This window comes from Pan troglodytes, chromosome 19, assembly GCF_028858775.2.
Source record: "Pan troglodytes isolate AG18354 chromosome 19, NHGRI_mPanTro3-v2.0_pri, whole genome shotgun sequence".
Lineage (NCBI taxonomy): Eukaryota > Metazoa > Chordata > Mammalia > Primates > Hominidae > Pan > Pan troglodytes.
In genome coordinates, this window is record NC_072417.2 from 17,918,459 (window position 1) to 17,934,099 (window position 15,641).

Below are 15,641 nucleotides of genomic sequence, written 5' to 3' on the forward strand. Positions count from 1 at the left end.
CAGTGGGGGGGCGGGGTTGAGGGCGGGACTAGGGGGATTTGCGTCACGGATTGGCCCACTTTCCAAGTTGATCGCCTCTTCGAACCCCCCACCCCCATGCTCCGGCCAATTTCCAAAGATCCCGGTCTTCTCTCAAAGTTCCGCCCCTTTTTCCACAGGCTCCTCCTGTTCAGCTTCAAATCAAACCCACTACCAAAAAGAGGCGGCCCGAAAGATAGCAAAGCCCCACCTATTGCCAGTAAACCCCGCCCACTGCACAAATGGCCCCTCCCCCATGTCTGAAGGCTCCGCCTTCTTTGTATGATGCCCCGCCCCCTGTAGTTAAGATATTCTCCCCCCGCCCCAGCCCTCCGAGACCGCGAGAGCCCCGAGGGTGGGAGATCCGGGGGAATGTCTCCACCCTGCCCTGGCCCGCTACGTCCATCTGTCCGTCTGTCCACTCCCGCCTCTTCCCACCATCTCCAATCCCCCCATTCTCCGGAGGGCGGGCGGGCGGGCAGGCGGGTGCGAGCGGGGGGTGTGCGCCGCTCTCTCGGCAGGGGGCGGGGGAGGCGGCCGCGCGGTGACGCGCGGGGCTGCTGCGGCTGCTCCGCCGGCGGATCATCACTCTCGGGCTGGGATGGACGCGGGGCGGGCGGGCCCTGGCGCGCGGAGCCAGGAGTCCGGGCCTCCCGGCTGCTGAGCGTCCCTCGAAGCCTCCCCTCACCCCCGCCTTCCCTCCTAGGATCCGCGCTGACCCCCGCCCCGGGGCTCTGGACTCGGCTCCCGCCCTCTTCTGACTCCCCGGACCTCCCCCTCCCGCCCGCCCTCGGGATCGACTAGATCCCTCCCCCTCCCCGAGGATTCCGGCTGGATCCCTGCCCCTGCACCGCGGATCCTGCGCTCCCGGGCCCCGGGCCCCTGGGGATTAACGTGGACTCCTCCTCCAGCACCCGATCCTTAGGATCCTCCGCCTGGACCGCCTTCTGGTCCCTCGAAGCCGGCCCACGGAACCAGCGGATCCTCAATCTAGTCCTGTCCCGTTGCCCCCTCCTTTCTCTAACGTCCCTACTGCGGGGTTCCCTGTTCTCGGGCTCCCCCTGATCCCATCCCCTAGCTCTCCTTTTCCCGGGGATCGACTGGATCCCGGCCCCGCCCCCCGGGGCTGGGGCGATCCCCCTCCCCCGCCGGGTGAGGCGTTGCGGGCGGGGGCTGGGCCTGCGGGGCCGCGGGGGCTCAGAGGCCGCCACCCCCTCCCGAAGGCCTTTCGCCCCCCACTCGGAGCCCTGGATGGAGGCACCACGGCCCCAGGGCTGAGCCAGGTAGGACCTAAGCCGGGTCGGTGGAGGGGGCTGCGTGGCGGTCCACTGGGGTCTCCCTCTCCCCATCTCCCTCCCTGCGCCTGGTTTCCCCCAGCCTGCTCTGTCTGCGTGTCTCCGCCTAGGGATGCTCTCGCCGTGTCTCTGCGTCTTGGTCTCTTTGTCTCTGCCTCTCTCCAGTCCATGAATGATCCTTTGAATGGGCCCACAGACCCCGTGTGTTCCCATCTCCCCCTCCCCCTCCTTCTCCCCTTCCCGGCCAAGCCATTTTCACCACTGCAGGAAGGGGGGGCCTGCGGCCTGAGCCCCCGTCCCTCAACTCTCCCCGGCTGGGGGAGTCAGGCCTGGGCAGGAATGGAGAGAGAAGGCAGAGGGATAGGGAGAAGGAGGAGGGAGCAAGATGTGGCAGACAGAGATGGGGAGAGAAAATGGGGGAGACAGTGATGGGGAAAGACAGGAGAGAGAGACAGAAGGCTTAAGGGGGAAATTTGGGGAAGGCATTTGGAGGAGAGAGAAAGAAATGAGAAACACCAAGGAGAGAGATACAGAAGAGAAAGATGTAAAAAGACCGAGGGTGAGAGACTGAAGGCAAGAGCTGGGGCAAGCTGGAAGAGGCCCACAAAAGATGCTTCCAGGGAGCACTACGGAGAGGAGAGAGATGGGGGGGCCTCCAGTGGGAGGGAAGGAGGGAGCGGAGCTGGCTGGTGGGAGGAGGCCAGGGGCCCAGAGTACCCTCAAGAGGAGAGGGTGACTGAGGCAGATCTTGTTGTGGGGAGGGGGAGGGGGCAGCAAGGCCATGGTAGCTGAGCCCAGTCTGGCACAGGAAAAGGAGATCCTGGGGGAATCAGCCCCGAGCCACCTCCAGGTGATGGAGGAATAGAGGAGCCTTAGAGAAGCTGAAAGGCAGGGAGCATGACTGGGTGTGTGTGGTAAGGATTCCTGTGTCCTCATCTCTGGAATAAATTGACACCTGCAGAGAGCCACCCGCGGGCTGGCGCCTGGCTCTGAAAACCCCGCGTCAGCAAACAGCTCTGGCGGCTGGTGGGGGGGTGGGGGGGGGCTTGCCGAAATGACCTGGGTGTCTGCCCCTCCGGTCTGATCTTCTCCCTTGGCTGGCCCCTGCTGCCCTGAGCACCCAGGCATCAGAGCAGCAACTGTAGGGGGGGCGGCAAGGGGAAGGGTAGGTGAATGGATGGGTTGGGATGGGAAGAGAAGAAAGCTAAGTGTTGCCCCCAGGACATGGGTCACAATGGCTTGCAAAGATGAAAAGGTGGTGGGGTCCAAGGTTGCTTGAAATTGCTGGAGGGGGGCAGTCAGTAGGCTCCTGTGATGTCTCTTCAAGCCCACCTCAGCACCCCCTCTCCCAAGCCAGAGGCCTGGTCACTAAGGCTAGGCTCTGATTGGCCAACAGGCAGGGCTTTTAGCGTTCTTGGTGCCCCCAATCTCCCCTTCCTCTCAACATATATACTTCTTCCTCTATGTTAAGGTTGGGGGGAACTCTTGCATTCTGACTCACGCCTTTGCCCTCCCCTTCATGCCCTGAATGGACCCCCAAACCAAGCCAGCCCCTTCCCGTCTTCCTCCAGAACCCCCCTCCAGGGTTAAAGCTGCAGCCCGTTGCCGAGGTAACATTGCGGGGCAGCATCCCGTCACCCAGCAACCGGCTGCAGGATCACGCATCTGTCCCTGGATTTGCCCCTCCAGCGTCCCCTCCCTATTCTAACCCCAGCCTCAAGGTACCCCAACTTCTGATGGAGGAAATGGAGACAGTCTGGGGAGAGAGGGGTCACAGGCAGCACAAATCCTTAGCGAATGGTGTGTTGAAGTGGGGATAAGGTGCTAGGTTTGTGCAGTCCCAAGAAAGGCCTGAGTCTGGCCTGGGGTGGGGGTTCAGCGCCATGAAATTACAGCTCAGGAGTAATTAACACGTATAAACAAACCTGCCACTTCCAGCTAATTAATGACTTGGTATTTTTGTTTTCTCTTCCTTGTCTACCTCATTCCCTCCCAGGGAGGTGGGAGCTGGGACTCCTGAGTCCCTGAGGAGAACCTGCCTGGGAGGGATACATCAGCTGGAAGGGAGCATGCTGGGTCTGGAGAGCTGACCCGCCTCTCCTCTGGCTGGGTCCTGGACTTGAACCACATCTGGGCCCCACCCCCAACCTAGGCGTCTGCTGAGGGGAGAAGGGCTGCTAGGTGGGAGTGGGGAGGTGTCAGGGGGCCTGTGGGTGGGAGAAAGGGGCAACTTGGTCTGAATTCCAGGTCACTAACCACTTGTCTCTTCTGTTTCCCCATTCCTTTCTGTCTGCCCCATCCAATTTCCCTTGCCCTCTTCCACCTCTGTATTTTTCTGTCTGTCCGTCTGTCTGTATCCTGCCTCCCTGCCCCTCTCGCTCCACCTCCCGCAGGTCGGGCCTGCCTTCACCTTCTCCCACTTCCTTCCCCTTCCCCACCCCGTGCCCCCTCCATGGAGAGGAACAGACCCCTTCTCTGTCCAGTCTAACCCAGGTCCCTCCCCAACCCCCTCCTCCCTCCTTTCCCCCACCCCCTCCTCCCTCCTGGGGCGAGGGGGGCCTCCCTCCCTCTCCCCCCCTTCTCTCTCTCTCCGAGGGGGGGGGGTCCCGGGGAGGGAGGGGGGGTCCCCCGATCAGCATGTGGCTCCTGGCGCTGTATCTGGTGGGGCTGGCGGGGGCTCAACGCGGGGGAGGGGGTCCCGGCGGCGGCGGCGCCCCGGGCGGCCCCGTCCTGGGCCTCGGCAGCCTCGGGGAGGAGCGCTTCCCGGTGGTGAACACGGCCTACGGGCGAGTGCGCGGTGTGCGGCGCGAGCTCAACAACGAGATCCTGGGCCCCGTCGTGCAGTTCTTGGGCGTGCCCTACGCCACGCCGCCCCTGGGCGCCCGCCGCTTCCAGCCGCCTGAGGCGCCCGCCTCGTGGCCCGGCGTGCGCAACGCCACCACCCTGCCGCCCGCCTGCCCGCAGAACCTGCACGGGGCGCTGCCCGCCATCATGCTGCCTGTGTGGTTCACCGACAACTTGGAGGCGGCCGCCACCTACGTGCAGAACCAGAGCGAGGACTGCCTGTACCTCAACCTCTACGTGCCCACCGAGGACGGTAAGGGCGCGGGCACAAAGCCGGGCACCCCGTGGACACAGCCCACAAACGCACATGCAGACCCTCAGGCACTGGCACCGCTCTAGGGCTCAGAGCTGGGCCTTTGTGGGGGCAGTGAGGGACGGAGTGTCCCTGCAACCTCTACGTGCCCCCTGAGGATTGTAAGGGTGCCTCCAGGCAGTCCCAGGCACACACCCTGCAGACAGCCGCTCCATAAGTTCTTTATGCCCATGGGGGGCCATGGTAGGGATGGCAGGCACTGGACTAGGCTCACCCACTCTCTTCCCAAAGAGGCACAGTCTGCCAGCTAATCTCAACCTGGCCACGGAGGGGGAATCAGGTGATCCATCCTCTGCTCAGACACCCACTCCAACCTTGCCCCGCCTCCCGCCGCCAGACCTGGGCTTGTTCCTGGCAGAATACCCAGGTTAGCTACATCTGCACCCCAAAGACAACGCAGGCTCTCCCTCTCCCCCTGGCCGGCGAGGGCTGCCTTCCATCTATCACATCATGTCCAGAGCCCCTTGCCTGAGCTGAGCCCCTTGCCTGAGCTGAGCACCTTGGCAGTGGTACCGATGTCCTTCTCTTCTCCCTTGACCCCTGTACGCCCCTGAAGGATCAGGGAAGCTCCTTGCTGAGGGCCAGCACAGCCCACCCATCTTCCCTGGGGCTCTTGAATTTCTGTTCTTAATGAACTCTTGTTCACTGCAGGACTGCTCATAGCCCCTGGCACATTCCTTCTGGACAGTTCTCCACCCTCCATCCTCAGCACTCCAAGACTAATCAGAACACCTTCCAGAGTGTGAACAGGGTGCAATAGGTGGATTCCAGCCATCTCAGCAGACCAGCCTCACAAACACCCCCCCGCACCCCGCATGGCTCTTCTGACACCCATCTTACCGCTCCAAAACATGGCAGCGTCTGCGTATAGACCATCCGCTGCCACCACGCTTCCCACAGTCCACGTTTCCAGCAACCTTACACATAGGCCTGGTACCCAGGAGCTCCTAATGTACCCTGTACATACCCAGCACCTCCACGGCATGTGCTCAAGTCCCAAAACAGATGGCAAATCCCAACTACTCCACACTTAAATCATCACCCAACCAACCTATACACTGACCTTGTGCTCCAGCACCCCACAATCACAATTCCCAATACTTTCATATCACACACACCCCCAGTACATCTCTGAAACTATGTACCATGTCACCCACACACACCTGTGCTCCCCAGCATCCCTGGATATAGATCACGTGCCTTAAGAACATCCACACATCCAGTAACCTGCGCGCCTGGGCCGTGTGCTCAGCAGGCCCCTCACACCACAGTCCCCAACATCCCCAACACTCCTCAATCATTGTTTACCCCACTCCTACCTAGAGATCATCTGCACTGGACCTCAGGTGGTGAAAACACATCCGGCAAGCTTGCACCCTACTCACCGAACAAGTACTCCAACACCATGCCCCCTGCACTCAGAATCCCCCCCTGCCAAGCACGGAACATCTCATGCACCTCCACCCACCCATGTCCATCCCAATACCTCGCAAATGGACCATTCACCCTGTATCCCCCATCCCAGCCATACCCCTCTCCATATAAACCACGCCTCCCCACAACCCATACACACAATGCACAGAGCGTCATCTACTCTAATCCTATTCAAATTTGAAGCACCCTAGTTCCCCATAAGCCATTTATCCCAGTACATGCCCCACGTGCCCCCCAGTACAACGCCCTCCACAGAAGAGCTGTGCACACCACACTCCTCTGCCATCCCAGCGCCTACCCCATCATGAGTCCTTCACCTCAGCACCTCCATGTGGGCTGCCCATCCCAGCACTCCCTACTCTCACACAGGCTCTGCACAACCCAGGGCCCCCTCATGGGTGCTGTCTTGTCACCTTCCATGTGAAACATCCACCCAGCACTTGTCACCAATGGACTGTCCACCCCAACACCTCCACACAGTTGTCCACCCCTGCCCCCACACCACCCTTGCCCACACCTTCTGTATTTTTAGCCACTGCTGATTGCAGACCTGCCTGGGGCCTGACACATTCAGGTGATCTCACTGAATCTTCACACCAGCTCTGGGAGGAAGAGGTTGACTCAGGCGCGCGCGCACACACACACGCACTTCATAGACTCACGTGCACACATGCCTTGCTCACTTTGTCCCCACCCCATCCTCTCACAAAGAAGAGGCCCTGTTCCCAGCGGGTCCCCGTGGGGCCATCACTGCCACTTAGGAGACGCCTTCCAGAGCTTGCCTTGGCCTTGACCCATCCTTGGCCTTGACCCACGTGCCAGTCCCTGTGCCATTGAGGAAAAACCAATCAGCCTCGGGGAACCCCCAGGCCTCTGGGCTCCAGCTCGCCCCTGACCAACCCCGTAATCTGGAAGAAGCCCTGACACTGGGCGAACCTGGTGCTCCCGGTACCTGCTGGCACCTGTGTGCCAGGCTGGCTCAGGGCACTGTGTTCCTCGTTCCCTATCTGTGGACTGAACCACCCGCTCGGCCGTTGGGGAAGGGGTGCTTTTTGGCAGTGGAGCAGGGGCAGGGGAGGCAGCGGCTGGTGGCCCTGGTGGGAAATTCACCATTTTGGGGGGAGGAGAGGAAGCCTGGGTAAGGGACGAGGTTGGGGGGAGTGCGGAGGGTTGAGCTGGAGCGGAGGGCAAGACCTGATGACCCCCTTCCCTGCTTTGCCCACACTGGGGAGCTGGGGTGAGAAGCCAGGCCTGTGAGTGCGGATAGACGAGAAGTGCTGGTGGTGAGGCTGGGTAGCGGGCGGGCAGCCCCAGCTGACCTTCCCATAGCCCTCCAGTGGGGAGCGGAAGGCTTCTGGGGCTGAGCTGTGGGGCAGGCTGCCCCCCAACCCTGTCCTGCTCGCTGCCCTGCAGAGTGGTCCAGAGGGAAGCAGAGTCTTTTCTGCGGCAGTCTCTCCTCCCTACAGCCTTGTGGGGGGCGGCAGGCAGGTGCTTCGCTGGCCCTGAAGGGGGCCTTCTGAGAGGTGGCCTGGGTGGCAAGCTGGCCTTGGTCTCCCAGGGGCTCCGGGTGGGCTTCCCCTCCCCTCCCACCCCACCTCTAACACTGTTTCATTTCCAGCAATTAGCAAACACATCGACAAGCCAAAACCTTTCCAGCCAAGTCGATATGTCTTAAGACAGGCCTCAGCCCACTCAGGCACCCCACCCCCCCAAAACCAGCCTTTTCTTTGGGGCATGACTTTTTCTGGGGAGGGGAACAAAATTGGGTTGTAGAAACGTTTTTCTCTTTTCTTGGTTTCTTTTTCTTGCAAACAAATTTTGCTTTTTTTTGGCTTATTTTTTCTGCCTCCCCCACCCTCCCCTTTTCTGCTTTCTCTCCTCCCCTCCCCATCCACCACCTCCCCCCGACCCCCATCTTTCCCCACAAAATTGTCCTTTTTTCTCTGTTTTGTGTTCCCGGTCTTAGGTCCGCTCACAAAAAAACGTGACGAGGCGACGCTCAATCCGCCAGACACAGGTAGATTTAAAAATCCCGCTGCTGCATGTGGTTGCTTATAAGAGGACATTCATGGCCCTGCCCCTCACTAAATGTCCCCACAGCCCTCAAGGCCCCTCAGTCGTTCTCCCAACTAAAATGAAAAAGAAAAGAAAAGAAAAATGTTTAATAATTGGAAAAAAGAATTATGAAAACTTCAAACGAAATTTGAACAATGTTGGACCCAGTAGAAAACCTGCCAGAAAAGCTAAACATGGTGAAAATAAGCTGAAAAACAAAAAGAAATTGGAATGTCAGAAAAATAAAATTCAAAAGAATTGGTTAAAATGTTTAGAATTTGAAAGAAATCTGGACAGTTTTGAAACTTGTGAAATGTAACATTTGAAAAAACCAATTTGAAATTGGAACAAAACAACAGTTCAAAAAAAATTTAAAAGTTGGCAAATTGATGACACCATTGAAACATCAGAAGCCTGTCGCAATTTCCAAAAGCCTGTCAGACACAGAAAACGCAAACATTCGAAGTGAATTAAAGAATTTGACAATTTTTTAAAACAGGGCCCAATATCTTGAAGTTTCACCACAAAATTTTGAAAAAAAAAAATGCAAAGAATTTTTTTCTTTTTTTCTTTTTTTCCAAAATGGATCTTTTTGTTTTTTCTTTTCTTGTTGGATCTGCCCCGAGAGCTTCTTGCTTTTTGGTTGTTTTTTTCTTTCTTTCTTTCTTTCTTCTTTCTTGATCCTGTTTTTGTTGTTGGTTTTGAATTCTTGTCGCCCCAGCCCCTCTTCCTGCTCCTTCCCTTTCTGACCCCTCCTCCCCTCACACTGGGAGAGGGGTGGGGTGAGGATGGGAGAACTGAGGACAATTAGGACAGGACCTTGGAGGGAAGGAGATTCCGGCCTGAAAGTGCTGGGAGGTCACTTGAGGTTCAGGAGCAAAGGAGAGGACAGGATTTGAGGAGAACCCAGCGAGGGTGCTGCCCACATAGAAGCTCTGGCGGAAGCAGTCAGGAGCATGGGGGCTGCACAGGGGGTCTTAGGGATGGGAGGCAGGAAGCTGTCTGTGAGGTCAAGGAGAATGTCTTAGTGACCTGCAGGTTGACCTTCTGGCAGGAGGGATGTTTCTACCAGGATGAGGGAGGTGGGCAGAGATGCTGGGGACCAGCTGTGGAGGCCCAGGCCTGGCTTTGGTTTGCTGAGGGTCCAGGCTAGCAGGGAGGGCCAGTGTCAAGAAAGAGGAGGGCCTGTGGGCCGGGGGTGACCCCAGCCCTAGCACTATGGCTGAATCATGGGGAGCTGCAGGGGAGGATACTGTAGCCTCGGGGACCCTGGCAAGCACTCTCAGACTCCCACATCCTCTGGAATTAGTCACCCTTCAGTCCAATCTGGAGCAACTCAAGGGCCTGATCACATGTGGCAGTGATCAGGGGATCCTCAGGGGGCATGGCGGGAAGGAGCCCAGTGCAGAACCCAGGGCTCAGGCCAGTTTGGGGGTGTCCAAAACTAAGCGGCACCCTGGCTTCATTAAGCAGGCTCTTCCTCCTCCTGCCACAGTAATTAGGCTGGGGGTTGCCATGGTGACTGGGGAGGTGACCTAGAAAGGAATTAGGGCGGGGAGGAGACCAAGCCCCAGGGACCCTAGGCCTGGCACCCCTCACCCACCGACCAGGGTGCCATGTGGAGTGGAGGCCCAAGGCCTGAGTCGGAGGAGACACCAGGACCCTCCCAGCAGCTCCAGCTCCAGTTCTAGCCTCGGGAGCTTGCTCTTCCCAGGGACAGGAAGGAGATGTGCTGTGTGCGGGGGTGCTGGGGGTTCCCTGGATCCAGCAGATGCCCTAAGGAGGGCCACTGCCCACCCCCAGCCTCTACCGGGTTTCTTGGAAAGTCTGCATTGGAGAAGTGCCGCGGGGAAGGCTGGCAGAGGGTGGGGAGGGAATGTCTGCCAGGGCTAGCTGGGGAGGGAGGAGGGGAATCCGGTCTTGCCCCCCAGGGATGGGAGTGACATGTCCCCTGAGCTCCAGGCCAGTCCTCAGCAGGCCTGGGAGCTGGGCGCTGCTGCTTCCGGTCTGACTGTGTCCTTGTCCCTGACCCCCTGGCCCACCTGCCCACCCCCTCCCCCTCCCCACACAGATATCCGTGACCCTGGGAAGAAGCCTGTGATGCTGTTTCTCCATGGCGGCTCCTACATGGAGGGGACCGGAAACATGTTCGATGGCTCAGTCCTGGCTGCCTATGGCAACGTCATTGTAGCCACGCTCAACTACCGTCTTGGGGTGCTCGGTGAGGGTGGGCAGCCAACTCTGGGGCTCGGGGGAGTCTAGGAGGTGGGCCTGGTGGGCAGGGTTCCTCCACATCCAGCAGAATGGCTTCTGGGCTGGACTGAGCTGCCCAGAAAGGGGGCAGGGGCGCTGTGACACCTCCAGGGAGCCCTCTTCTTCTCTACTCCCAGGTTTTCTCAGCACCGGGGACCAGGCTGCAAAAGGCAACTATGGGCTCCTGGACCAGATCCAGGCCCTGCGCTGGCTCAGTGAAAACATCGCCCACTTTGGGGGCGACCCCGAGCGTATCACCATCTTTGGTTCCGGGGCAGGGGCCTCCTGCGTCAACCTTCTGATCCTCTCCCACCATTCAGAAGGTACCAGCAGTGTCCCAGCCTGTTCCACCCTTCCCAACCCTGCCAACTCCCCCCTCTCCTTCAGGCCGGTACTCACAGCCTGGCCTGAGGTCTGCCTGTCCCGCCAGGGCTGTTCCAGAAGGCCATCGCCCAGAGTGGCACCGCCATTTCCAGCTGGTCTGTCAACTACCAGCCGCTCAAGTACACGCGGCTGCTGGCAGCCAAGGTGGGCTGTGACCGAGAGGACAGCGCTGAAGCTGTGGAGTGTCTGCGCCGGAAGCCCTCCCGGGAGCTGGTGGACCAGGACGTGCAGCCTGCCCGGTATGGGGTGGGAGAGGGCTGGGTCCAGGCCTTCACTATCCTTGCTGGTTCCAAGGAGGCTGAGGTGAGAGGTGCCTGTGGGCATACCATTTGGCAAGGAGAGATGGGCTTCTGGCCCCCAGTAAGTGGCCTATTCTTGCAAGCCTTCCTTCAGTGGAGGTGCTCAGACAGAGCAGGTGAGCACAGGGTGCCGTGAAGTGCTTTGGGATGACTTCCAGAGAGGCCAGATCTCCCAAAGGACCCATTGGAGGATTTCAAGTAGGGAAGAAGGGTCTTGCAGGTAGAGGGAAGCATCTGCGTGTGGGCTTAGCAGGCCACAGGCCAAGAGGAGGCCAGTGAGCAGGTGGTGAGACCCTGACCCCTTCTCCCCAGCTACCACATCGCCTTTGGGCCCGTGGTGGATGGCGACGTGGTCCCCGATGACCCTGAGATCCTCATGCAGCAGGGAGAATTCCTCAACTACGACATGCTCATCGGCGTCAACCAGGGAGAGGGCCTCAAGTTCGTGGAGGACTCTGCAGAGAGCGAGGACGGTGTGTCTGCCAGCGCCTTTGACTTCACTGTCTCCAACTTTGTGGACAACCTGTATGGCTACCCGGAAGGCAAGGATGTGCTTCGGGAGACCATCAAGTTTATGTACACAGACTGGGCCGACCGGGACAATGGCGAAATGCGCCGCAAAACCCTGCTGGCGCTCTTTACTGACCACCAATGGGTGGCACCAGCTGTGGCCACTGCCAAGCTGCACGCCGACTACCAGTCTCCCGTCTACTTTTACACCTTCTACCACCACTGCCAGGCGGAGGGCCGGCCTGAGTGGGCAGATGCGGCGCACGGGGATGAACTGCCCTATGTCTTTGGCGTGCCCATGGTGGGTGCCACCGACCTCTTCCCCTGTAACTTCTCCAAGAATGACGTCATGCTCAGTGCCGTGGTCATGACCTACTGGACCAACTTCGCCAAGACTGGGTGAGGGCCAGAGGGGCTGGGCGGGGCTGGGCGGGGCCCTCCCTCCTTCACATGGCCGCCGTTCCTCTGTTAAGGCACTCACTCTGGCCTGCCCTCTTGCTCGAGTGAAATCAACCCAGACACCTCTGTGCCAGGCACGGAGTTGAGCGTTGGAGACTCAGCAGTATCAGACAGAGAAGCCGCTGTCCTTTCTGGGGAGTTGGGGGCCCACTCAGTGGCTTTGGCTTGGCGTCTATCTCTCCCTCCTCCTTGCCTGATCCCCCCTGCCCGACCCCCCTAGAGCTCTGCATCTCTGGCTGACTGCTCAGGTGTGTGTGTCTGAGTGTGTGTAAGAGTTTGTGTGTCTCTACTTCTGTCTCTGTCTCTCTGAAAATCCACTGACAGCTCTCCACCTCCCTCTGCTGCTCTCTTTTGTCTGCTTACTTTTCGCTGTCTCTGGCTGCCAGCTGATTTCAGCCTGGCTGTGTCTCTGTCTCTGGCTGTCCCTCCCGTGTCTTTGACCCTGTCTGTGTTTCATTCAGGCTCAGCTTCTGCTTCTCCCTGGCTATCTCTGTGTGTGTCCCTGCCCCTCTGCCCGCATTTCTGGCTGTCTCTGGCAGTCTGTCTCCATCCCTATTTGCCTATTTGCCTGAAGAGACAGGCAGTTTCTCTGTCTCTTCATATCCATCTGTGTCTCTCTGCCTCTGTGACTTTTTCTCTGGCTTTCTTGCTGTCCCCCTGTCTCTCTGCATCTCTGTCTGTCTCCCTGCCCACTGCCATCCACCCTCCTTCAGAGCCTTGCCCTCACTCCTCCTTTCCCTGCCCTCCTGTGCCCACAGGGACCCCAACCAGCCGGTGCCGCAGGATACCAAGTTCATCCACACCAAGCCCAATCGCTTCGAGGAGGTGGTGTGGAGCAAATTCAACAGCAAGGAGAAGCAGTATCTGCACATAGGCCTGAAGCCACGCGTGCGTGACAACTACCGCGCCAACAAGGTGGCCTTCTGGCTGGAGCTCGTGCCCCACCTGCACAACCTGCACACGGAGCTCTTCACCACCACCACGCGCCTGCCTCCCTACGCCACGCGCTGGCCACCTCGTCCCCCCGCCGGCGCCCCGGGCACACGCCGGCCCCCGCCGCCTGCCACCCTGCCTCCCGAGCCCGAGCCCGAGCCCGGCCCGAGGGCCTACGACCGCTTCCCTGGGGACTCGCGGGACTACTCCACGGAGCTGAGCGTCACCGTGGCCGTGGGTGCCTCCCTCCTCTTCCTCAACATCCTGGCCTTTGCTGCCCTCTACTACAAGCGGGACCGGCGGCAGGAGCTGCGGTGCAGGCGGCTTAGCCCACCTGGCGGCTCAGGCTCTGGCGTGCCTGGTGGGGGCCCCCTGCTCCCCGCCGCGGGCCGTGAGCTGCCACCAGAGGAGGAGCTGGTGTCACTGCAGCTGAAGCGGGGTGGTGGCGTCGGGGCGGACCCTGCCGAGGCTCTGCGCCCTGCCTGCCCGCCCGACTACACCCTGGCCCTGCGCCGGGCACCGGACGATGTGCCTCTCTTGGCCCCCGGGGCCCTGACCCTGCTGCCCAGTGGCCTGGGGCCACCGCCACCCCCACCGCCCCCCTCCCTTCATCCCTTCGGGCCCTTCCCCCCGCCCCCTCCCACCGCTACCAGCCACAACAACACGCTACCCCACCCCCACTCCACCACTCGGGTATAGGGGGCGGGTGGGGAGGCCTTCCTCCCCGGCCCTCCCTGGCCCGGCCACTCCGAAGGCAGGGAGGAGGACTTGGCAACTGGCTTTTCTCCTGTGGAGTCGTCACACGCCATCCAGCAGCGCTAAGGTGGACATGGGATTCCTCCCTGCGATGCGTGTCTTTCCCACGCAGAGAAGCCCAGTCTCTTCTCTGGATCTGGGCCTTTGAACAACTGGGGGGTGTTTTCTCCCCCCGCATTGGGACACCAGTCTTCGGTGTGTGGAATGTGGTATTTTCCCGCGTGGAGGTGTGCTTTCTCACAACGGGGTGTGTTTTCCCATGTGCAGGGTGAGGTTTTTTTTTGCCACCCTGGACACATGTTGGCCCCCTCAAAGAATTTCTGTGGGGATTTGTACCCCAGAATCCTGTTCCCCATCCCTTCTCCCACCTCCTCCCCTCTCCCTCCCCCTGGAGACCCTGGAAGTGGTGTGTTCCCATACAGTGACCCTTGGCCACCAGACCACAGAGGATGGAGCCTGGGAAGCAGCGAGGAAATCACAGCCCCCTGGCCCCTGCCTCCCTTGCCCCCACCCCGGCGAAGCATGTTCCCCCCGACGCCCCCCTTGGCACAAGTCAGATGAAGCACGTTCTGCCGGAGAGGCCCTCACCTTCCAGAGAGGACAGACACAGATTTCCTGCTGGGGGAGGGAGGAGTCCACGCATCCCGATGCTGCCTGGAAGCTTATTTTCCCATGGTCCAGGACGCATTTCTCTGAGTGGAAACAGGTTCTTGCATGTGGATGTGTGTTTCCCCAGGCAGACGGCCCCTCTCTTCCCAGCACTTCCCTGCCTCCCCCAGGCCTCAGGCCCAGCACCCAGTTCCTCCTCACATGGCAGGTGAGCACAGACTTCTAGTTGGCAGGAGTTGAGGAGGGTGAACAAACCCCGAGGGAGGCCCGGCCCATGCTCCCGAGTTGGGGGGAGGGGGCGTGGCAACGTGCCCCCCGCAGAGGCCACGCATGTTTGACCAAAGCCCTCATTGTGGTCCGAGGACAGCCTTTTCCCCAGGCCTCAGAGCATTGCTCATCCGTGCCAAACTGGGTAGGTGGATTTGAGCGGAAAGACTCCCAAAATGTGCCAAGAATTTCCCAGTCCCAGGCAGGGCAGGGGAAACTAAGGGCAAGCAGGATACAGGGCGAGGGATGTGGCAGGTGAGGGGGCTCCCGCCTGTGCCCCTTCTCCTCACCATGTCTCCCCCACCCTGCCTCAGTTCTCCGTTCCCCTTCATCTCCGTCCCCCTCTTTGAAGCTGTCCCCATCTCAGTGTCAGACCAGCCTTCTCCTCAGCTGACCACCCTCCTCTGACCCAAGCCCCCTCCTTGTCTGAAAGAAAGGAGCCTTGAATGGTGGAGGGAGGCAGTGGGGAGAAAGGTCTCACCAGACAGGTTGGGAGAATGAGGTCAGCGGTGCTGGGGAACAGATGGAGGGGGCAGTGGGGACAGGGCTTGGGCAGACACCAGCAGGAATAATTTGAAATGTGTGAGGTGACTCCCCGGAGGGCCTTGGGCTTGGGCATCTGGGAAAAGAATGATGTCTGGAAGGGCTTAAGGGACACAGTGGACGAGGGGAGAGTCCTCATCTGCTGGCATTTTGTGGGGTGTTAGTGCCAAACTTGAATAGGGGCTGGGGTGCTGTCTTCCACTGACACCCAAATCCAGAATCCCTGGTCTTGAGTCCCCAGAACTTTGCCTCTTGACTGTCCCTTCTCTTCCTACCTCCATCCATGGAAAATTAGTTATTTTCTGATCCTTTCCCCTGCCTGGTCTAGCTCCTCTCCAAACAGCCATGCCCTCCAAATGCTAGAGACCTGGGCCCTGAACCCTGTAGACAGATGCCCTCAGAATTGGGGCATGGGAGGGGGGCTGGGGGACCCCATGATTCAGCCACGGACTCCAATGCCCAGCTCCTCTCCCCAAAACAATCCTGACAATCCCTTATCCCTACCCCAACCCTTTGCGGCTCTGTACACATTTTTAAACCTGGCAAAAGATGAAGAGAATATTGTAAATATAAAAGTTTAACTGTTGGTTGTGCCTGCTCTGTTGTGGGGAGGGCGGTCTCTAAAGAAACAAGCCCTGGGGAAGTGACGAGGGAGTCGGGGTCTTTTCA

The 15,641-nt window shown here is 59.6% G+C and overlaps 1 protein-coding gene across 7 annotated transcripts; it reads left to right on the top strand.

Annotated features, from left to right (window-relative positions):
* Nucleotides 1–348: 348 nt before the first annotated feature.
* NLGN2 (neuroligin 2) lies at nucleotides 349–15,558 on the top strand. 7 transcript variants are annotated; one of them, XM_016931444.4, is made up of 8 exons: nucleotides 349–3,494; nucleotides 3,707–4,410; nucleotides 7,871–7,921; nucleotides 10,031–10,180; nucleotides 10,350–10,535; nucleotides 10,643–10,835; nucleotides 11,208–11,804; nucleotides 12,623–15,558. In XM_016931444.4, exons 2-8 carry the CDS (start codon nucleotides 3,951–3,953, stop codon nucleotides 13,494–13,496), a joined length of 2,511 nt encoding a protein of 836 aa, XP_016786933.2. In that variant the 5' UTR covers nucleotides 349–3,494; nucleotides 3,707–3,950; the 3' UTR covers nucleotides 13,497–15,558. The 7 variants fall into 7 exon arrangements, with proteins under 7 accessions (XP_016786933.2, XP_054526803.1, XP_054526802.1 ...); XM_054670828.2 differs by having other exon boundaries at nucleotides 349–3,034; nucleotides 3,310–4,410; XM_054670827.2 differs by having other exon boundaries at nucleotides 349–1,301; nucleotides 2,885–4,410.
* The last annotated feature ends 83 nt before the right edge of the window (nucleotides 15,559–15,641 follow it).